Below are 24699 nucleotides of genomic sequence, written 5' to 3'. Positions count from 1 at the left end.
TTCTTGGGTTCCGGAAGTATTTTTTTTCCCTGTTCGTTTTCTCCATAGGGATTTCAAATAAAGACTCGGAAGCCTTGAACAATATCAGCCTGCTCTTTGATGAATCACCACATTACAAACTTTGACTTGAAGCATATACCATGTAATTTGTGGCAGGCAATATATTTCATCATTTATATTTTGTAATTCACCTCATATGCATCTGAAAAGAACGATTGCATTTAAATGCGCTTAAGTTTGATTGATTGGTGGTTAGTTAAAGCTGTTATGATAAAGCTTTCATGATAAAGTATGTTAATTTTCATTCTTTAAAGGGGAATTAACCGCTCGTCCCATGCATTAAGAATTTCCATTGATGATGATGGTACAAAAAGTACACATATCAAAATACAAAATATTGTATTAATTCATTGAAAGAAGCTTCATATGCTTGCCAAGCCTGTTTTTTATTTAATAAAGAAAAATAGTTTGTATTTCATGAAATAATTTTTTTTTTTATATTTTTGTGGAAACGGTGAAATTGTTTGTAGTATTTGTTTATATATAGAAAGTTAAAAAGGATAATAAACTATGATAATTTTTTCTCCAATTTTCACTCTTTAAAGAAAGCAGCTGCTCATCCCATTAAGCATTGGTACAAATATTACATATGTATTTTTGTAAATAATATATTATAAATGCACACTTTGCTGTTCAAAATTTTGGGATTGCACATTTTTATTTCATTTTTTTATTGAAAGCAGTCTCTATTTTTTATTTTATTTTATATAATTCTTTTTAGGATTTTTTAATAAATAGACCAATTTTGAGTGGACATCAATGTAGAACCACTGGTAACAAGTGGAGGTAAACAGGTAAAATCCATGGAATAAGGGAAAAAAAATAATATTTTTGTGCCTTTTGATGTAAACTGCTGTAATTACTGTACTTTTAAAGCATAAATTTGATTTAAACAATAGGTCTACATAATATTCACATATGCTGTTCATAGGGGATGTATTGTATTAGCCCTACAGTTACAGCATGAAATATTATTTAAACCTATTACTATTAACATTTTTACATAACATTTTTTTTTTTTTTATCTCATAATTCTGACTTTTTTCCCTCACAAATGCAAGTTTATATCTTCTAATTCGGACTTCATAACTCAATTTAACAAAACTAGTGAGTTTGTTAATTGTGAGAGGGAAAAAAAAGCGTGTGTGCGTGTGTTTTCACTTCTCACTGCTGTGTGTGTGCACTCGTGATGGGTTAAATGCAGAGGACCAATTTCGAGTATGGGTCACCATACTTGACAATACGTCGTCACTTTCACTTTCTTTCACTTTTGAACCGGCCACAAAAAAAGTTTTTTTTTTTTTTTTTTTTTTTTTTTTTTTAATCGAAGTATTTTGTACCGTATCCATGTAATTCTTTACCTGTAAAGGCTTTCTCTCCCGGGTTTTCTGTAACCACGCGCTGCACGCATCCCGAATATTTACAAACAGATAATTGGTCTACAAAAAGTTTTTAAAAACTTTTAAAAAAAATTTTAAAGTATGAAAGTATGATCGTTTATTTTCCCAATTTAATTTTTTAAAGGGGAATGAACTGCTTATCCCATGAAGCATTACCATTGATGATGATGGTTCAAAAAGTGCATGTACATTTTTTAATAATATAATATAAATTAACACATTGCTTTTCAAAATTTTGGGATTGTACATTTTTATTGATTGATTTTTGCTAATTTACTGAAAGAAGTATCTTATGCTTTTTATTACAGTTTTTCTTTACTCAAAAATATTTGATGTTTTATATTTCTTTATATTTTTCATGTTTTGTTATATTTTGTTATATTTTTATTTTTAAAAAATAGGATTTTTTTTTAATAAATGGAAAGTTTTTTAAAAGTATCATAATTTATTTTCCCAATTTTTATTCTTTATTTTGATGCCCTTTAAAGGGAAATCAACTGCTTATCACATGAAGCAATACTCATTAATAATGATGATGGAACAAAAGTACAGTTTTTATTTATTCAAAAATAGTTTTTATTTCATAAAAAAAATATTATTATTATTGTTTAATTTTGTGGAAACCATAATAAATAGAAAGTTCAAAAGAATAACATTGATTTGAAACTAAAACTTCATTCATTTAAATGATAATAATATATTAATTATAATAATAATATAATAATATAATAATATATTTTTAATTTCTTTTTAAAAACATTTTTATATATTTTATATTTGTATATATTTTTAATAATTTATTTTATATTTTATAAATTATATTTATATCTTATTTATAAATTATATTTATATTTTATAATTTTTTTAGGATTTTTTTTGAACAAATAAAAATATAAGTATGATAAAATATGATAATTTCCCCAATTTTCATTCTTTAAAAGGGAATCAACTGCTTATGCCATGAAGCAATACCCTTCATGATGATGATGATGATGATGATGATGGTGGTACAAAAAGTAGTTTTTATTTATTAAAAAATAAAAAATATGTTTTTTTGTGGAAACCTTTTTTTTTTAATAAATACAAAGTTCAAAAGAACAGCATTTATTTGACACAGAAAACTTTTGATAATTTAAATTTAAATTATTTTTGTTTAATAAAAATATTAATTAAAAAAATATGAATCCCAAACTTCTGAATGGTAGCAAATGTTTAATACCTCAATAATCTTTATTTATACAGATATACAAATGGTAAATATATTTGCTGTATTGCAAAATATTCAAATATACACAAAATGTATTAGTAGTTTGAGAAATAGTAACTCTATTGGTGCAGTTTTTGTTTCCATGGTAACCACAAATTCTTTGGTGGAACCTTGTAAATTCTGCTAATAAACATGATTTCAAAAGTTGAATCCTTCCATAGAATCTTAACCTCAGAATTCACAGTAGGCCTTTCTTTATGGGATTATACACTGAAAGTGAGTTTTTCTATAAAGAAATGAATAGGATTTTTTCCTTCTGGAGCTGTGTTGTTGCTCTCTGTCGCTTCTGGCTTTTAGCATCATCCTGATAAAGACGTAACTGTCTGGTGGAGGTAAATAAACTCTGCTTTATCAACAGCAGAAAACGCTTGGTAAATCTCTCCAGGTTGTTGCGGCAACAGCGTCGAACTGAAAATCCTCCAACTGCTCTCTAGGCTGCAATTATGACAAACTGAATGCCTCTATTTTGATTTTGGCATATTCGCTCCAAACGGCTTTTGGATTTGATCCAGACACACAAAGGGAGGCGGGATACGAACCATCAAGCGTTTGTACACAGTTGACAGGATCTCGGGGTTCTTTCTGATCCAGATTGGTCGGGATCTTCCTCTTGTCAAGCGCTGCTGGTGAATAGAGCATTGTGCCGCGTGATTGGCCCGCTTTCACCTCTGTTTGAATGTCAAAAGATGCTGCTGAGAGGAATTATATTCCTGGATCTCAACAGACCAAAGCCCTGGAATAGGGTTTGTTACAGAGACGGGAAACGTTGGATGTTTATAAGCATGCTGTCATATTTCACAAAACCCTTTTAGATGATTTATATTGATGCACAAGTGTTGCACAAATTGTTGTGCATTATTAATAGAAACCCTTTAAAAAAATTTTTTTTATTTAACCTTTAAGTTTTTGTAATTTTGTGAGATGTTTGTTGTTTTTATTAGCCTTTAAAACATATTTTTAGCTTAAATGTATTTTTATTCCAGTCATGTTTAGTAATTTTATTTTTTTTTCTAATTTTACTTCAACTTTATTATTTGCCAAGACATCATTTTACAATGTTTTTCCAAAGTTTTTTTCCATATAATATAATATAATGTAATATAATATTTTACATATAATATTTATAGATTTTATTTATAATTTTCTATTTTAATTATTTTTGAGTTAATAAAAACAAATCTTTGTTTTTTTATTTAACCTTAGTTTTTTTTTTTTTTTTTTTTTTGTGAAATGTTTGACATTTTATTAGCTTTTTAAACACATTTTCTTAGCCTAAATGTATTGTTATTCCAGTCATAGTTCTGGTAATTTTAGTAATTTATTTATTTTTATTTTTATGATTTTACTTCAACTTCAATTTCATTTAGTTGCCAAAGCATCATTTCCAGTGTTTTTCTAAAGTTTTTTCATATAATATAATATTTTTCATGTAACATTTAATTTTATTTGTTATAATTTTGTATTTTAATTATATGTGAGTTAACAAAATGATTCTTAATGGGTTTTTTTTTATTTTACCTTACTTTAAGGTTTAGTAATTTTGTTAAATTTTTGTCATTTTATGAACTTTTTTTAGACATATTTTTAGCCTAAATGTATTTTTTTTTTTGCAATTTTACTTTAACTTCATTTAGTTCCCATGGCATCATTTCATAATATCGTTTTTTCATAATATATATTTTTTATCTAATATTTATAATAGATTTTATTTAAGCTTTATATAAGCTTTTTTTTTTAAATTTATTTAGCCTACATGTATTTTTTTTTCAGTCATAGTTTTAGTATTTTTTTTTTTTTTTAATAATAATTTTACTTCAACTTCAATTTCATTTTGTTGCCATTTAGTTTTCATATAATATAGTGTTTTTCATTAATATTTATAGTAGGTTTTATTTTTTTTATCATTCTAATTTAATTATATTTAAGTTAACAAAAACATTTCTTAATAGTTTTAGCATGTATATACCATGATATTTGCATGGTACTCCAAAGTACCTTCAGAAACACTATGGTACCATGGTAGTACTATGGTACAATTTCAAAAAACATTGATTATTTATATAATTATTTTTGTAAGTAGTGACATCTCATTACAAAAACATAATGTTAATAGTAAACAGTATTTGGCATATGTACCATGGTACTATTTGATTATTATAGCCATATACCATGGTATTTTGATGATAGTTAAAAGAAAAATACAGTATTAGTACTTTCTTTAAGGGATACAACAATTCAAAACAAAATTTAGACATCCAGGATAGTTTTATGTGAATATACGTGGTTGTGTGAAAACCATATATGAGCAGAAATGAGAAAAACAGGAGCTAGAAACCCCCTTTAGAAGTTCAGACTGGTTTCAGACATTAATATTTCTCGCATGGATGAGCTGCCACCGTGTTTTTTCGCCCCTCCTGCGTTTTTCTCAGCGCTGGCCATTTATTGAATTGCATTTCTTCTGTTTCCGCCGTCACTGTCAGGAAAGCTGTCTGAGTCATAATCCGACAGAATAAGCTGTGTGCGGGGGGACGGAAAGAAGCCGAGTCGAGGAAACAAGATAAAGAAAAGACAGAGGCAGCGGGAGAGAGACAGCGAGACAGGGAGGAGAAAGAGAGAGACAGCGTGAGAGAGAGAGAGACAGAGAGGTTTAAGTTGATGACAGCTAGAGGAGGATTAATTTCTCAATCAGGAGCAGAGTTGGACTCTGTGCTCTTAGTAATTGCTGTGCTGTTGGGGCCCTTGTGTTTGGTGCTCATTATTTCATGTGAATGAATGGCGTTTACGGGACCAGCTCAACCGCGCTGACACAACCGCAGAACGCTTCGCTCGCTCCATGTGGACAGGTGTAAATGTGTCTACTTGACGTGAGCAATTTCTAACTGGTGCAATAGTTCATTTGTCATTCAGAGTAGCGGGGAAAACAACACCATTTACCAATGGTACCAATAACACCACAAGTCATTTCTGGTTATTAAAGTCGTTTAGCTTGCAGTGTATTGTTGTTGATTATGACTAATGGTCAACCAAATTTTTTTTTTTTTTTTTTTTGACAGTCAATGTTGATAACTAGAGAGAAGAGTGACCAATGAAATATATAATTTTGATAAATTTACATATTATAGCTGCATATATATGAGTTAATCTGATAATATGATGATTTTATTGGCAGTAGATATTGTGTAGCCAATTTATTAAATGTAAATATTATGCAAATAATTACTTATATCTAATTTCGTAATACTTTCGTAAAAAAAAAAATCATCAGAATTTGCTATATATATTATCTCAAATGTATTATTATTTAATTATTATTTGCTATATATATATATATCTCAAATAATAATTAAATAATAATACATTTGAATAAGTAATTTAAAATAATAAATAATAATACATTTTAGCCATATATATATATATATATATATATATTGCATATATAAAATATATATTTATTTATTTTATGGCTAAAATTTTTTATGACATCATGAAATATAATATATATATAATTTAGTATATTATAACATTTATCTACAAATTATATACATTACTATATAATATACATTTATTGTTAATTGAAATTTAAAATGTACTGAAAGATGTGCAAATTAAATTTATTCATAAATTCTACATTATTAATTGCTAAATCATATTTTTAAAATTCTTTTTAATTGATTACTTGATTAATTTTTCAGTATAAAATTGCTGATTTTTTTGTGTTTATAATTAATTGCTTACTTGATTAATTAAATTAAATTAATACATGGGGCGAATTGCAATGTTTACAGCTTTGTCATATATGGAGGTTACAGACAGTGGAAAGGGAGTTTCAGTGTTGACAATCTCTTCATGTGTCTGCTTGCAAATACTAAATGTCGAAATAGTTCATTTGACATTCAAAATAGCAGGTTTAAAAAATAGCGTGATTAAAATACTCTCTTTTTTGTGGATAATGGCTCCTGTCCTAACCAACTCCAGCCGTGTAGTCTTTAGTGACTCTGGAGTTTCAGTGTCATATGGTGTTGTCTTTGTCTGACCCACTTGCTATAAATAAAAGTCGAACGGCATAGAACAGCAATTCAGCACGGCGAAAAAGATCCAGTGAACAATAGCGTGAAATTGCTACTCTTTGTCCCTATAGATTATATGATTGACAGAGATAACACAGCGCTCGCAAACAGTGATTATGGAAAGCTCTAGCCTCTGATCGAACAGTTAATAGATGAAGTGTTGCTGTTTTGATACTGAATCGCAATGAATGTATTGTGAAATCCAATTTCGTTTAGGTCGGATGTTTTAGTCATCGAATATGAATACAAATCTCTTTAATACTTCAGTTGTTTCTTCTAGACGGTGATTAGATTAGAAGATCAAATGGAGGCTTTGCTGAACTTGAGATTGTTCCTCTAAGAAAAAGATCCTAGTCTCGAGAGATCTCAAACTGCTGTCAGATATGAAAGTCTGCCATCAAAGGTAAAATATGACACATTTCTCATCAAGTTTTTCTCAGAAGAAATTATCTGCACTGCTCCACGCATTCATTTCATAGCCTTGTACTCTTTGTCAATAAAGGTCTCATTTGTGTCCGTTTTTCTCCTAAGGAATTTTAGGAGAAACAACTCAAAGTTGAGTCCTAAATTAAACATCAGAGAACTCCTGAGCAATGTGCAAAATATATTTTCTGTTGAAGCTCTATTTTAAATCTAAGAGTTATACATCCAGTAGTCAACTAGCCTCTTGTTTGAGTCTCTAACGGTGGCTAATAATTCAGGATTGCTTATATTGAGCAGAAGTGCATGTATGCCGTACAATTAACTTTCACTAGAGGACGAAGCGGCCCTGTGCACTTCACGTCAGGTGCTTTCCTCTTGTACTCACATTCATTACATGTTTTATTGCTCCGACAACGTCCCCGGACAACACTCTATCACTCGCCGAGGGTAATAGCTTTTTTCGCTGGTGTAATTTAATTGATCAGACACTTCCTCTTTTTTTTCACCTTGAGCAATGGCCGCTGTGGTGAAAAAGCCAACAGAGATCAGAAGTCATATGCATCTAAATTAGTTTGTTATGGAAAGATTATTTAGCATAGGGTATTTTGGAAACGTCTTGGGGGGGAAAAATATATTTTTCCACAAATTTTGTATGTATGCAAATTGTATAATATCCAAGGTACACATTTCTAGTAATTTTGCAATTAATTCTCATATTGGATTTTCAGAAAGTTTTGGAATATTTTTCCTTTCCCCAAATTTGTCACTACCATAACACAGTAATTAATAATTTAATATGAAGGGTTATATTGATGTTAAGAATTTGTTTACATCTACATTGTAAATGTATATATTTTTCTATTTTATTAAAAAGTTTTCAAAGGTAAATCAATAACAATTACAATTCTAACAATATTTCAAGCATGATTTTTGAGACTTGTTGTATTTTGAATCCAATTTTTCTTTGTAAAAGGCAAAAACCATACTGATTTCAAACTTAAGGATTCATTAGTTTGAATGTAAATTGAACCAAAAACTATCATAACAACTTATTTGATAATTCAGTATACTTTTTTTTTTTTTTTTTTTTTTACAAAACATCCCATGTTTCACTAGTGATATTAATGTTTTGGTTGTTTGTATTACAGAATTTAAAAACACCACCAAAACATACTAAAATACTACAAATTTGCAGAACTGTACTAAAAAATTTGACCCAAATAGTTTATTTGACCGAAAAATGATGACATGTTTGTTCGTGACTGTTTTGATCATTTTTATGGGATACAAAAAACCAAAACAATGATGACATGTTTCAGTCGTGACTGTTACGGTAGTGATCAATTTTATGGGATAACACAAAAAAAAATGAAGTCACTACCAAAACTCCACCAAATGTCACTGTTTTGGTAGTGACAATTTAATGATAACACCCAAAAAAACAAATGTTACTGAAATCAAATGTTTAAGTTGTAACTGTTCGGTAGTGATGACCCAAAAAAAAACAAAGATGTCACTACTGAAACTTCATCAAATGTTTTGGTCATGACCGTTACGGTAGTGACAATTTTATGAGATAACACCCAAAAAAACAAAGATGTCACTACCAAAATTTGACCAAATGTTTTGGTTGTGACTATTACAGTAGTGAAAATTTTATGGGATAAGATCGAAAAAACAAAGATGTCACTACTGAAACTCCACCAAATGTTTCGGTTGTGACTGTTACGGTAATGACAATTTTATGGGATAACACCCCAAAAAACCAAAGATGTCACTACCGAAACTTCACCAAATGTTTCAGTCGTGACTGTTACGGTAGTGACAATTTTATGGGATAACACCCAAAAAAAACAAAAACAGAGACGTCACTACCAAAACTCCACCAAATGTTTCGGTCGTGACTGTTTTGGTAGTGACAAAGATGCTAATCAGCACATGCTTAGCTGACACAGTTCTGAATAGCTGCACACATAAAAACTATATGTCAAGAACACTCTGAAAAGGTGTGAAAAAGATTTTCAGGTTTTCAGACTTTTGAACACATTTACCTCAAAATGATGGGGCATATCTACTCACCATGTAGAGAGTGAGTGACGCATAAATATTTCCTGATCATAAATGTAGGTGTGTAGTTAAAATCAGTCTCGGTCAATGGACTAAAACATGCACTGTTTCAGTAGTGACATGAAAATTGTGTAGAATGCCCTATATATATCTTTACAATGTGGTCTCTTTACACGTTTGGACTCTTACTGTATATAGTGCTTAAAATGGTCCATTTACATAAAGCATAAGCATTGACCGCTTAATGTCACTTAAACTGTCTAACTGGCTCATTGACGCCTTTCTGGCAGAAAAGAGAGGTTGCAGCATTTCATTGGGCTTGAAAACGAGTTCAGGCGAGCAGGAGGTGTAGCGCCACATATTAGCACACGAAGGAGACGGCGTGTCGGTGCATTTTTTACCGAGTCGTTTCTCCGACACGCTTCATTTGCGTTCCGGTCCATCCTCCCCGTGAAGGACTGTCTGCAAACCTGAATCAGTGGCGCAGAGAGAGAGAGAGTTATAATAACTGGCAGTCCTGGCAGTGGTCCACTCACCTGCACAGACCCACAATAGTGCTGTGAAAACTAGATTCCCCCTGAGCAGGAACTCCCAGCTCTTTTACATCGACCCCTCATCAGTGATACAGCTGACATCTGCCCTGAATGAATGCAACACTGGCAACCTGTTTAACTGCGCTCTACCATGATCTTATCGCAAATCATGCATATTATCACTTACGTGTTTGGCAACATGCCTTACCACTTAAATTGTAGCTTTATCATTTCCAGCTTTTTTTAGTATTTGTAGCAAATTAATTGTAGTAGAATTTTTTTAAAAAAGAATATTTACCATTAAATGATCATATGGGTCAATTTTTTAAAACTGCGATTTATACATTATCTGAAAACGGAATAAATAAGCTTTCCATTGATGTATGGTTTGTTAAAATAGAACAATATTTGGCTGAGATTCAATTATTGAAAATCTGGAATATAAGGGTGCAAAAAAATTCAAATATTGAGAAAAATTGCCTTTAAAGTTGTCCAAATGAAGTTCTTAGCAATGCATATTAGTAATCAAAAATTAAGTTTTGATATTTACAGAAGGAAATTTACAAAATATCTTCATGGAACATGATCTTCACTTAATATCCTAATTATTTTTGGCATAAAATAAAAATGTATAATTTTGGCCCATGCAATGTATTGATGGTTATTGCTACAAATATACCCGTGCTACTTATGACTGGTTTTGTGGTCCAGGGTCACATATATTAAATGAAAACAATTCTTCTTAATAATAAAAAAAATAGACACACTCAAAATATTGTTTCAAATAAAATGTCAGTTTTTGTGTGGTGAAGCCAGTGAAAATGCACAATATGAATCAGAATTTTTATATTTTATATTTATATTTTTTGTAATTTTATGTGCTTATGTAATTTTTTATTTGTTGTTAATAATAATAATAATAATAATAACAGATTTTTTAATTAATTTATATTTATTTCCGTTTTTGCTTTATTTCAGTTGTAATTTCTATTTATTTCCAGTTAGTTATTTTAGTGCTTCAATTTAAAGTAAACAAAAATGAGAAATGTTGAATTGGTGACTAACTAATAAGTTTAAATTTACCATATAATAATATTTTAGCTTTATTTCAAATAATATTTTTATATAATTTTTAGATTTTGAGTTTTTGATAATAACCCTGCTATAGAGGGTTTTTTACCATTAAATTTGCCCTTAGCAATGAATTACTGAGCCAGTACATAAGAAATTGGCATTCAAACCCATGGTTTTTTTTCACCGAGCAGACAATATCGATTTTAATTCAGAGCTGTCAAGTTTGATTTGGCTGGACATTTCATGTTTCAGCAACAGATGGAGATAGAGAGGTCAAAATTATGAAGTGTACCATTAAGATAAATAGAGTAACACCGTAAGAAAGCTATAAAATTAGTTTGGATACCAGCTAGGATCATCTGATCTTGGACAAATTTGATGAGAAATGTCAAATTTGAGATCTTTAACATCCATATACAGACTTATCTTGGCATATCTGAGCACAGTTTGAGTCACTGTTGAGATGGCTTTTGAAACTGGCGAGTTATTGGGGTCTTTATCGAACTTCAGAAACAGAAATGCAGTGTCTATTTGCTCTACATTGATGGATATCGTTTAACTTGTTTAATTCTTCTCAAACTCGTTCTCTTTCCTCCAGACGAGTCTGGTTTGACTCCTCCACCCAGCCTCGCTCCAGTGATGCAGGTACCAGCACCTAAAGATACCCCCAGAGGAGTTGCGTCCATGGGACAGGACTTCCTCGAGTCGGTCCTGTCTCATAAGGATCATCTTCTGGCCCAGAAGGGCGTGACTCTTCCCAGCGGTTTACCCCCTAATCTGGTGCCCATGTTGGGGAAGGAGCTGGGGGCCGGAGCAGAGGCCCTGTCGCCTGACCAGCCCCTCCTGAGGAAGATGCTGCCTGCACACAGCGCCACCGACCGCCCCACTTTACCTCCAGCCTACGACCTCCCCACCGAACCCCCGGAGGCTGTTGCAACACCGAGCTGGGATACCGATGCTCCAACTCCACACCCGCAACCTTCAGGCACTGTTGCGATTCCAACCACTGTGAGCGCTGACACAGCGTCTGGTGTTTTCACCTCAGGTAAGAAACTAAATGCTGCAGTGCATTTAGACAGAAGCCGGATGTCCATTTAAAGTTGTGAATTTAATTTGCAAATAAGTGTCGTTTTTATCCAACGAGTCAGAACAAAATCGTCACTTCCTTCTAAACCGGCACTAAATATCACTAAGAAAAGTAGGAGAAGCCAGTGAATACAGTTGATCCCAGAATCTGCAAAATGTTAATTATTTAATTAAAATAAGAGGAATCATACAAAATGCATGTTATTTTTTATTTAGTACTGACTTGAATAAGATATTTCACATAAAAGATGTTTACATATAGTCCACAACAGAAAATAATAGTTGAATTTATAAAAATGGCCCTGTTCAAAAGTAATGATTTCCAAAATGATTTTTAATGAGATCCATCTTTTGACACTGAGGATAACTGAGGGACTCGTATGCAACTATTACAGAAGGTTCAAACAGAAGGAAAAACGATGCATTAAGGAAACTTTCTGAATTTGAAGATCAGGGTAAATATAACTTGTTTTGTCTTCTGGGAAACATGCAAGTATCTACTGTAGCTTCTGACGGGCATTGAAATTGCTTGCAGTTTTTCTGTTTTTTTTTTTTTTGTTTTGTTTTTTCTGTATTAATTAAATATGCAATTTGCAATATACCTATTGTAAACATCTGTATAGAAGTTGAAGTGTAATTTATTTGCTAACAGCTATCCATGCCAAAATGTCACCACTTTATGATGATGTTGTTGTTGTTTTTTCTGATGCTGGTGTTTTGGTTTCCTCAAATAGCCTCACTAGGAAAACCATACTTGTTGAGCAGTTCACACAAGATTCGTGCCAAACCGGAACTAACCAGTATAAACTATCCTGAACCAGCATGGAAATTGGCTAGCATTTTCAGCAGGGAAATGTACAGCTACAGCTGTGTAGCTGATGTAGACGTTTCTCCTCACTGTTGTTTACCATCTCACATCCCCTCTGTAGACATTCTCAGATGAACGCTTGGGTTTTTAATGTCGTCTGTCTGGCATTTTCCTCTAGCTGTAACAAACTGCAGGGTCAATTTCACCGACCCAGAGGGCTACATCGATTCTTCAGACGATCCGCCCCTCCCTGAAGCAGCGTTTCTGCAGTGCACTTATACAGTGACCGTCTACACGGGTTACGGTGTGGAGCTACAGGTACCTTTTAATATTGCTTTAATTTATCATATTGTCCTCCACCTCTGAATGATATGACAATCTTCGCTGGATGTTCTTGACTGAACGGGCACCTGTTAATGCATGGATCTCTTTAAATAACATGCTAATAGACTGTGTAATTCAACAAATAAGCAGCTGCAGAACACCGACCACAGCATGTGGCCCCGAGGGAGTTATCTGGAAATGCAATCTGCTGCCTAACAAGCTTTTTTCCCTGCAATGCAATCCTATTTCTCATGTGCCTAGCACAATTTCTCAACACCCTCGGATACAGGTGACTGCGCTTAACAGCCCTGCGTCCGGTCCAACGTGCCCTCTAGTGGCACGTGGTGTAATTGCACGGATCTAATTACTGGAGTCGAGCACTTTAGGCCGGCAGCAGTGCGTTCCCAGAGAGCCAGAGCCACACAAGCCCATGTTAATGAGAGAGACGGGAAGCCACTGCTGCAGTGCCCGCATGAAGCCCAATGTAATCCTGTGTCCATGTCCGCTGTCCCTCTGCGGATGATTCACGTCCGTGACATAATCTCTAATTACCACTTTAATCCACAGCCAAAGGCCTGCTGTGTGTTTGTGTGTGTGCGTGTGTTGAATATTCTGTCTCAAGGGATTAAAACACTTCCAATTAATTTGGTATGTATACACACACAGACACGCTGTCCTCATGGGAAAGGATGAGATACGGATAATCCATGCTGGCTGTGATTATGCTTTAAAGTTAACATGAAATCAAATTGCACCCTTTTTACTTTCTTAATGCATGTTCCGGCTGTGGTTCATGATCTACTAGTGCATGATACTACTAGGGAAAAAAAACGTTCATCCAAATGTCTTAAAATTCTCTGAAATTATTTTTAAAAAATGCATTTTTTTTAATGAAAATCGTCATAAAGTGTAAGAAAAAGTATAAAAATTACTTTTTCAACACGGTGTGAAAAATCACAATTTAAACATTTCAAGATATTTTGTATTTTTGGAATAAGAGTGTCTAACAAGGATACAAATTACAATTTGGACAATATATTACATATATAAGAATCTTTTTACTGTAAATAAAATGTGTGTATAAATATTTATACACATAGTTTTTTTATTAAAATATTTAAAATTGACAGTATTTTATATATAATTTATATAATTTATTATTGCATGAAATATGGGATGTATAATTATAATAAATGTAATTTGTATAATTTCATTATTAATATCTAATTGAATTTAATGTATACTAATTAATACAAAAATATATAAATATTTACTGTTGATTTTTATATATTTTTCTTAAAATATTAAAAATTCATTGTAGCTTTATTTTTATGTATTCAGTATTTCAAATAATGTCAGTGTATATATAAAATGTATTAAATGAAATATTGGATATATACTTATAATCAATATAACGTAATAAATTTATTAATTAATACATTATTTAATGTATAATAGTTCTACATATACATATTAAATATTCACAGTAATTTGTTGTTTATTATATTAATTATTATAGATTTTATATTTTTATTAAAATAAAAAATGACAGTATTTGATTTTTATTTATTATTATGTAGCCATATTTCAAATAATATTAGTGTATATATAAAATTATTAAATGAAATATTGGAGATATAAAATAAATATAATTATCTAATTAATTTACATTAATTATTAATATATAATTTAATATGTAATAGTTATACACAGATTACATTTATATACATATTATATTATATATTGTATTTTATTATTATAAAAATATATATATTATAATGATGTATCCAATATTTTAATTATTATCAGTGTAAATATATAGAATTTAGAATTATATTAAATATTGGGTATATAATTATAACAAATATAATTTAATTTATACTAATTATTAGGGATGAGCGAGTACAGCATTATCTGTATCTGTATCTGTATCTGTTAACCATATGAATTATCTGTATCTGTATCTGTACTCGGAGTGGGCGGGGCCTAACCCGGAAGTGGGTGGGATTTAACCTGGAAGTGGGTCATGTTGTATTGAAATGGGCGGGGCTTTAACCGGTATGTTATTTTAAGCATGCAATTGATATGGGTTGATCAGAAATTGTTATATTTATTGCTGATTAGAAAACTATTTACATGACAGCATCAGCATTGAGCTTCAGATCAGTGGGTTTGATCATGATAACAAACGAACTATATACAGAATAAGTTTTGCAACAATGAATACAACACATGCGGTTGCAATTATGAAGTAAAATGTAATGAACAAGAGTTTTCATTTCAACATAACTTTCTTTTTTTAACCTTGAGCAGTGTGGTTTATTTATTTATTTATTTATTTATGAAATACAGAAAGAAAGTGTCAGACACTCAGTGCGTGAAGTAAAAAAACTGGTCAGAGCCAGCTGACGGTTTAAAAAAGAAAAATAAATTCTCCGACAGGCAGAGACGCGAGTCGCTTTTACCAAGCACCACGTCTGAACAAACCCCACGTTTACCAAAACTCTACTGGTTAAAAAGTAAGTACTACAAACAAACCAAAGTAAAAAACAAAAGTGATGCTGAAGAAACCCTAAACGTTAACGGAAAAAAACCCGCAAACCTGAGTGACTGAGGGAGAGAACAGAGAGAGAGCGCGCTGTTCTCTTCTCTTCTCAGTGTTCTGTGTGTGTGTGAGCAGAGCGGGACACAGCAACACAATAAATCTGTATGTGTTAGTGATGCGCGGATGGCGGTTATATCCGCGGGCGCTGCGGACAATCCGCGGGTCGGGTGGGTCGGGTAATAAAAAATTGCATTCTGATTATTTGCGGGTGGTTCGGGTGGTGGATGAAAAATCAATAATGACGCAAATATTAACTGTATTTTCTAACATATGTTTTAAATACTGAGTAGGTTAATATGCAGTGGTGTGTATAACCCGCGTATACCCATTTCTTTATCAGTCGGCTCTGCGCACCCACTTCTAAATCCCCTCTGATGCGCATCATTCAGTAGTGTCCTGCATTAGCCAAAATCATGACAGGCCACCATTTGTAACTAAATCGTATGTGAATACATGCAAATATTCGCTCAAAACACCCAGCAAAGACGGTAAGGACCCTAGCGCCGGCTTCCTTTGAAATATGTTTTATCATTGCACCTGATGCGCCTGATGCGCCCGCGCCCGCGCCCGCGCCGTCCGCGCCAGCACCACATTTGCTGCCTGTTCATACGCGAGAGCATGTCAAGAGAGGCACGCCGAGTATTAAAATAAAAATTATTATTGATTACTAATTTGAATCAGTACATTATACCGAAAACAATACGTCACGTCCAGATATCAGTTAACGTTATTCTTTTTAGCGTGGATTTGGCTTAAAAGCACGAGTGATTAAGCTTATAAGTGTTCATCACATTCATCATATCATCATGCAAAACTAAGAATTAGAATAATTGTAAATGACGATCGGGTGCGGGTCGGGTGCGGTTATCTAAATCAGAGAAAAATACAGGTGCGGGTGGGTGGCGGGCGGATCATTTATTTGGAGCTGCGGATTCCGGTGACGTTTAAGCTCATCCGCGCATCTCTAGTATGTGTGTAGGGGAGAGGCCCTGTGACTAGCCTATCACAGAACGCAGACACAGTAAACTACCCAATGAGAATTTTTATTCAATCCGAGCACAGATATTGACTCGTATTACTCGTATGATACTCGTACTCGGCAAAAGTGCTTTATCCGTGCCGGATACTCGTTTCAGCCGAGTATCCGGCTCAACTCTACTAATTATTAATAAAAAAAATACACAACACACACACATATATATACACACACACATATAGTTTGTTTGTTTTTTGCATACTTGTTCAAACTTGCAACAATACCTAGCAATAGAAAAAAACAAAATTATGTAAGAATACCGAGGTATATAAGTAACATAAAATAACTGTATATGTCTTTAAAGAGTCTGAAGGGGACAATCTATTTAATAATAATATTTTGAGAGTTACTCATGCATGATATAATTATCTGATACCACTATTGCACAATGTACTTCTTTGTAAAGCTGATCTGTTCTCAAATGAACATAAGAATGTTATTGTGAATGCTGTACTGTTCTTGCCACTTCATAGCGTACTGTTTTTCTTACCAGTGTTTCCTGCTAACATGATTGGCATTCCTTCACTGTAGGTGAAAAGCGTCAACCTGTCAGAAGGCGAGCAGCTGTCAATCAGAGGGGTGGATGAAGGCGGGGCCCTGCTCGTACTGGCCAATCAGACGCTCCTGGTGGAAGGTCAGGTGATCCGCAGTCCGACCAACACCCTGTCTGTGTTCTACCGCTCGTCTCCAGAGGGAGGAGTCGGCATGTTCCAGCTGCATTATCAAAGTGAGTGTTTATCAAAACAAGCCACTTATGCGTTAAACACAGCATCTTTGGGACTTGCCTCTTGCTGTGGTTTTATAGAGATAATTACTCTTTTACATAAAACTCTAATGAGTCCCACAGGTGCTTGTGTAAATGTAAAAACGCCCCTCATCCGGAAGTCTCAGCACTCTTGTTGAACTTGTTGGTCGCCGGCCAGACTTTGCCTCCAAACTTTTAATTGAAAAATTCTCCATTTGGTTAATTTTCTCGCTTATCTAACTTGATAGCTTCTGCCGTGTCCATTAACCGGCTAATGTACTTGTAGTTTCACTCCAGGGCTCATTTCACAAGGCTTTCTTGTGCCGTCTTGTGTGCAATTTGTTTCAATCAGCATCCTCGAGTGGCATTAGCATTCATTTTATTCATAAATGATGAAAGGAGTAGTTCACCCCGAAACATCTGTCATTATTTGCTCAGTTGTCATAAAAGGAGAGTTTTTGAAGGATAATCACATACTCGTTCTTGTCCAGTTTTTCGCCTGAGTTGCGCCCTACCTCGACGGCCTCATTTTGGGGAGGTGTCGGTAAAAGATCTGCATCCCGAAGGCACGGCCCATTTCCAGTGTCACATGGGATACCACCTGCAGGGGGACGCCACGCTCACATGTCTCAATGCCTCGCTGCCTGTGTGGAGCCAACATGAGCCAAGCTGCAGAGGTGAGACAATGATATATACCTGGTATACATATACAGTGCCTTGCGAAAGTATTCATACCCCTTAATTTTTTTCACATTTTATGTTGCTGCCTTATGTTAAACTGTTTATTCCACATCAGTCTACATTCCATACACCATAATGGCAAAGCAAAAAAACAGGTTTTTAACATCTTTGCAAATGTATTAAAAATTAAGAACCAAAATGATTCAGTTGCGTAAGTATTCATACCCTTATCTGGGACAGTTGAAATTTAGCTCAGGCTCATTCATGTTGCTTGTAGATGTTACTACACTTCCAGTGGAGTTAACCTGTGGCAAATTCATTTGAATGAGTATGATTTGGAAAGGCACACACCTCTCAATAAAAGGTCTAACAGCTGAAAATGCATATCAAAGCAAAAACCAAAAAGAACTGCCTGTAGAGCTCGGAGACAGGATTGCGTCAAGCCACACATCTGGGAAAGAGTTCAGAAAAAAACTGCTGCATTGAAGGTTCACAGAAGCATGTAGCCTCCATTATACATAATGGAAGATGCTTGGAACAGCTGGGACTCTTCCTAGAGCTGGCTTTGGTTAGATTGGTGACCATGCAAGTAATTCCAAGCACCATGTTTGGAGGAAACCAGGCACTGCTCATCACCTGCACAGCAGCATCCCAAGAGTAAAGTGTGGTGGTAGCAGCCTCATGCTGTGCGGCTGTTTTTCAGTGGCAGGGACTGAAAGACCAGTCAGAGAAGAAAGAAAGCTCAACACAGCAAAATATAGAGAAAGCCTTAAAGGAGAAGTTCACTTCCAGAACAAAAATGCACAGATAATTTAATGTAAGATTAAATTTTTTCTTCAGTCGATAAGAATTTATATTTCTCGAGAAAAAATGTCAAGAATTATCTCCATATAGTGGACTTCAATGGTGCCCCCAAGTTTGAACAAGTTTAAATCTGAGCCAGCCAAGGAAAAAGGGTCTTATCTAGCAAAACTATCGGTTATTTTCAAAACAAACTGACAATTTCTATAGACCATTTCGTCAGATGTAAACATACTGGTCCCGATACACTTCCCGTTTCTTTTTTTTTTTTAACTTTACACAAACATCACAAAAAAATACAACCAACATAACATTTGACTGGATGAAAATGTTACATTAGCACCTTTAAGATGTATTTGTATATGTGAAATAAAAAAAAAATAAAAAACAAAAAAACAGGAAGTGCCTCTGGACCAGTGTTGTTTACATCTAGCGAAATGGTCTATACTTTTTAACCTTGTCTTGTCTAAGTCTGCATGAACTGTTTTTTTCCCAGTTCAATACGGTCAATAGAGTTCCTACATCACTGCAGCAGTACCGACCCAAGATGTTCAAGAAAAAAATGAGATGGGAGTTTTTCGACATATCCTAACTGTATTGACCCAGATTACACAGACTACGCATTTGCATGGCAGAGATGAGACAAGAAGAGAATTTGCTGTTAAAAAGTATAGAAATTGTCCATTTGTTTTTGAAAATGACAGATCGTTTTGCTATATAAGACCCTTCATCCTTGGCTGGGATCGTTTAGAGCCATTTGAAGCTGCATTTAAACTGCATTTTGGAAGTTCAAACTTGGGGGCACCAGTGAAGTCCACTATATGGAGATAGTTCCTGAAATGTTTTCCTCAAAAAACATAATTTCTTATCAACTGAAGAAAGAAAGACATGAACATCTTGGATAACAAAAGGATGATTAAATTATCTGTAAATTTTTGTTCTGGAAGTGAAAACCCAGTCCAGAGCATTCAGAACCTCAGACTGGATGGAAGGTTCATCTTCCAACAGGACAGTTACCCTAAGCACACAGCAAGAGTGGCTTATAGACAACTCTGTGAATGTCCTTGAGTGGCCCAGCCACAGCCTGGCCTTGAACGCAATCAAATAATTCTGGAGAAACCTGAAAATGTGCATCTGTGTCCATCCAAGCTGACCGAGCTTGAGAAATAAAGAGGTGAGGAGAAGAATGGCAGATAATTGCCAAATGCAGATGTGCAAAACTTGTTGCATCATACCAAAAAGTCTTGAGGGTGTAAAGGTGCTTGAACTGAGTACTGTGTTAAGGGTATGAATACTTATGCAATGTACTTATTTCGGTGTTTTATTTTTAATAAATGTGTATAGTTGTCACAAATGAGTTTTTTGCTTTGTCATCATAGTGTATGCAGTGTAGACTGATGTGAAAAAAAAAAAAATATATATATATATATATATTTAAAGCAGTTTAATATGAAGCTGCAACATAAGAGGGGTATGAATACTTGCACAAGGCACTGTGTATACATTACCTAATTTTACCTTTAAATATTTTCACATAATTTATCCTTTTTTTTCTTTAATTATTATTTTAAAAATAAAATTAAGAAACTTACTGTAAGTGACATTTTCCATTATGTTCTCTTCAAGCTTTGTGTGGAGGGGTTGTAAAAAACGCTACGGTGGGCCGGGTGCTGTCCCCCTCACCCCATCCGGGCCCTAACAGCACCCTGGACCGCAGCTGCTCTTGGTCCCTAGAGGCTCCTAATGGCCAAAGGCTGCACCTGCATTTGGAGAGAATGGTGTTGGGCCTGACAGACAGGTAAATGCATGTGTCATCCAAATCAATGCAATGCTAAATCATTTTTATATGTATATAAGAGACTCAGGCCTTCTCCCATATTACAGGCTGGTCTTATGGAGTGGGCTCGACGCAGGTTCGGTCGTCCTGTTTGATTCTGGGCGTGGCGGTCCCATCCCGTTTGAGGGAGTGATTAGCGAAGGTCCAGCTGTTCGGGTCCAGTTTATAACAGACCAACCTAATAGTCACAACACTGGATTCAATATACGTTATGAAGGTAGGCAGCGTTCATCTCTGTAACACCAAACGTGTATTACATTGAAGTGAATGTGTATACCTACCTGTATTTGGACATTAAAACCCCTGATACATAAAATATTAAATCAGGAAGGTTAAAAAAGGATTGCATAATGTTTTAAATAAATATAAGAAAATTAATATAAACATAAATCATTTAAAACCTAAAATAAATGTTTACATTTTGCTTTAAAAACATGCTATCTTTTTTTTAATAAATACTTTTCATTTGATATTTTATTATATTTCTTTGTCTTACATTTTCATATCTAATGCAGTACCATTTTTAAGTATAACTAATTCATCCAACATGTTTCTCTGGATTTCCTTTGTTATTTCAGCTAACAGAGCTTGTTTTAATTGTTCACATTTAGCATTTGAGAAGGGCCACTGCTACGAACCATACATCCAGAATGGAAACTTTAGCACAACAGACCCAACTTATGGTGTGGGGACGGTGGTGCAATTCACCTGTGACCCCGGGCACTCCCTGGAGCAGGGGCCGCCCATCATCGAGTGCATTAACACACGAGACCCCTACTGGAACGACACAGAACCCCTCTGCAAAGGTATAGAGTATTAACATTACCCTACATGCTACATAAGGCACATCACTGCCAGACAACATTTATCCTTTACTAAATGCCATGGGATGCCAGATTTGAAGCTAATTAGTCTGTTTTCTAAAATTATTCTATGGTAATTGCATTGAATGTTAATGGTATGTTAATGCTCAAAAACAGCCTTTGATCTAAGAAGTGCTTTTTGGAATTGCATGTTTTTGCTGTTAGGCTGATGAAAATTCTCACATGTCAGCCTGATCATCAATAGTCAATGACTTTTGGTTGTTGTCCTGTATTTAACCTTGTTGTAATTCATCTTTACGTGGGATAAATGAGGTTTTCTGTGACTGGCGTTAGGTCGCAACAGATAACAGCTTAACGTAACACTGGTCAACCCCACATGGTGTGTTACACATGCTTGTTAACGCTTGGGTGTCAAATGCAATTAATATCGCAATTAACACTGCATATTTTAGTCTGGAGTTTCACAACCAAATGCACAAACCACAAATCAAAGATTACAGAGGACAAATCTTACTGTGCTGAACATTTTAAAGGACCATTTTGACTATCATAGGATCAAATCAAATTATATTAAATAACTTTATAATAAATTAAAAAATAATAAAAAGTACTCTACGTGTTTGTGTGTGTGTACTAAATTTGCCCCTAGCAATACTTTTGATCAAACAATTAACATCTGAAATAGTTCATACCATTGATATTACCTGAGAAGTTACAAGTTTTTATTTTTATTTTTATTTTAAGATTAACAGAGCTTTGGATAGTTTCTGTATCAACTTTATATGTGAAATTTAGCTAGCAGAAAACACAAATTAAGTTTTATTTTTTCTATATTCTCTTTTGAGTAGTCAAACAATCCAAAGAAAACATCTTTAAAGCAGAAAAGTCGCTTGTGACTTTTAAAAAGATGCTAATTGTGACGTGACAGAGTTTTGACATTTGTTTCACTGAATCAATGTGACGGAGAAATCAATGTGACACGTGTCTGTGTGGCCTCTCTGCAGCTCTCTGTGGCGGCGATCTGTCCGGCCCCAGCGGCGTTATCCTGTCCCCAAACTGGCCCGAATGGTACGGGGAGGGCGAGGACTGCAGCTGGAGGATTCACGTCGGCGAGGACAAACGCGTCCTGCTGGATGTGCAGCTGTAAGTCCTTCTGGAACATTCTGTTCAGAAAACAACAGGAAAGTCTGCTGGTTTGGCTGTTCTGGCGGCTGACGTGTCAAGCTGCTGCTGCTGCTGCTGAAATCGAACGAAGCCCACAGACCTGCTGGATGCGATGACTCACCAAACCGCCTGAATGACTCGTTCATTTTCTCATTTCCTCCCACACAAACCCCTCACCTCTCGCCCACTGTCTCTTTCTCTCTCTCTCATTAGCTTGAATCTCAGCGACAGTGATATGCTAACCATTTTGGATGGAGATGAGGTCACAACACGCATACTGGGCCAGTTTGTTGGGGGAACCAGCCCGTTTAAGATGTCCTCCTCGACCCCTGACCTCACCATCACCTTCCACTCAGACCCAGCCGGCCTGGTCTTCGGGAAGGGAGAGGGTTTCATCATCAACTACATGGGTGAGGACACTCCAACTAATTGCAACATTAAAATGCATAAATTAGAATCAGTCTCATGCATATTGCACGCAAAAATGGCAAGAGTGTTCTCAAAACCTGATTGTGTGGAAGTGAAGGGTTTTGTTTACCAGCAAGATATCTTTGAGAACACTTAAGTACTTCATATTAACCTGCCCATAAACATAAAAGAACAAACAGTGGTTGGTCACTTTATATTTATAGACTATTTTCTGTTTTTTGGGCAGTTCTTGGCCAGAAGAAACTGCATTGTGGACCATGCCAGTGTTATTTATACACCATTACAGTATTTATTAATTATGAGTTGGCATTTATTTTTAATTTCTAATCATTTTTTAATTTTAGTTTATATTTTAGTAATTGTAATATGTGCTTTTTTTAATTTTATTGTTATGTTTTTAAAATATCTATTTCTATTTAGCTTTAATTAATTTTATTATTTATTTTTAATTTTAGTACTTTATCTGAAAGGAAAATTGGAAATGCTGCCATGGCAAATGAATGAAATAAAAGTACACTTGAAAATCCTTATTTCATAGCAACATTTCTAATTTGCATTTAGAGGTTTTTGTCTTTTTTATTAAGTTATTAAGTTTTGCATCTGAATTTTATTTAATTTTTTCGGTTGTATTAATTTAATTTTAAAGAAAATTAGAAATGATGCCATGGCAAAGAAGAAGAAGAACTGAAATAAAATTAATTTAAGTTGAAGTACTAAAATTATTCAAACTAAGATATAAATATTACAAATTAGAACGCTAGATGAAAAACAAACTTGAAAAATGTAAACTTAAAAAACAAAAACAAAAATTAGAAATGTTGCTTTAGCTACTCATTTTAAATAAGTTTCAGCTAAAGTTCTAAAATTGCAAAAACTCATTCTAAAATAAAAATAAAATAAAAATTATATATAAAAACTCAAAATAAGTTTGTTTTTTCTAATAATTATATTTTATTTTTATTTCAGTTTTAGTATTTTTTTGTATTTAGTATTCAATATAATAAATAATTCAATTAAACGTTTTTTTTTTTTCATTTGTTTTTTAAGTTTTTTTCATATAATATTTGTCTTTTATTTTATGTCCAAATCATTTCAACTCTAACAATTTTTTAGTGAACTAACAACACTTGAGCAGACTTTGTTTTATTAATATTGATATATACATTTTGATATGATATTTAAATATTTATTTATATTTATATTTATTTATCTATTTATTTAAGTCGTTTTACTTGTTGCCATAGCAAACTTCAAATAAAACTTAAACTTGAAAAACTCAATTATTTTATTTCATAGCAACACTTCTAATTGGCTAATTAAGGTTTTCAAGTTTTAGTTTTTAGTTTTTAGTTTTAGTTCTAAACTGGATATATTTTTCCCCCTTAATTTTATTACTTTAACTTAAAAGAAAATTAGAAATACTGCCATGGTAAAGAACTGAATTAAAATTAATTTAAGTTGAAGTACT

General features: G+C 33.6%; 1 protein-coding gene across 1 annotated transcript in view; it reads left to right on the top strand.

Moving 5' to 3' along the window:
* The window catches only part of LOC127172201 (seizure 6-like protein), a 58733-nt gene that overhangs the window by 24086 nt on the left and 9948 nt on the right, over positions 1–24699 (top strand). The window contains exons 2-10 of the mRNA XM_051121402.1: positions 11490–11936; positions 12964–13103; positions 17282–17477; positions 17987–18172; positions 20604–20775; positions 20862–21031; positions 21426–21620; positions 22643–22781; positions 23016–23212. Of these exons, the coding sequence (XP_050977359.1) occupies positions 11490–11936; positions 12964–13103; positions 17282–17477; positions 17987–18172; positions 20604–20775; positions 20862–21031; positions 21426–21620; positions 22643–22781; positions 23016–23212 (1842 nt within the window). The remainder of the gene's footprint in view (positions 1–11489; positions 11937–12963; positions 13104–17281; positions 17478–17986; positions 18173–20603; positions 20776–20861; positions 21032–21425; positions 21621–22642; positions 22782–23015; positions 23213–24699) is intronic.

Source organism: Labeo rohita, chromosome 10 (assembly GCF_022985175.1).
Source record: "Labeo rohita strain BAU-BD-2019 chromosome 10, IGBB_LRoh.1.0, whole genome shotgun sequence".
Lineage (NCBI taxonomy): Eukaryota > Metazoa > Chordata > Actinopteri > Cypriniformes > Cyprinidae > Labeo > Labeo rohita.
The sequence above is the reverse complement of the archived record's forward strand: the minus strand, read 5'-3'. Positions and strand labels throughout refer to the sequence as shown.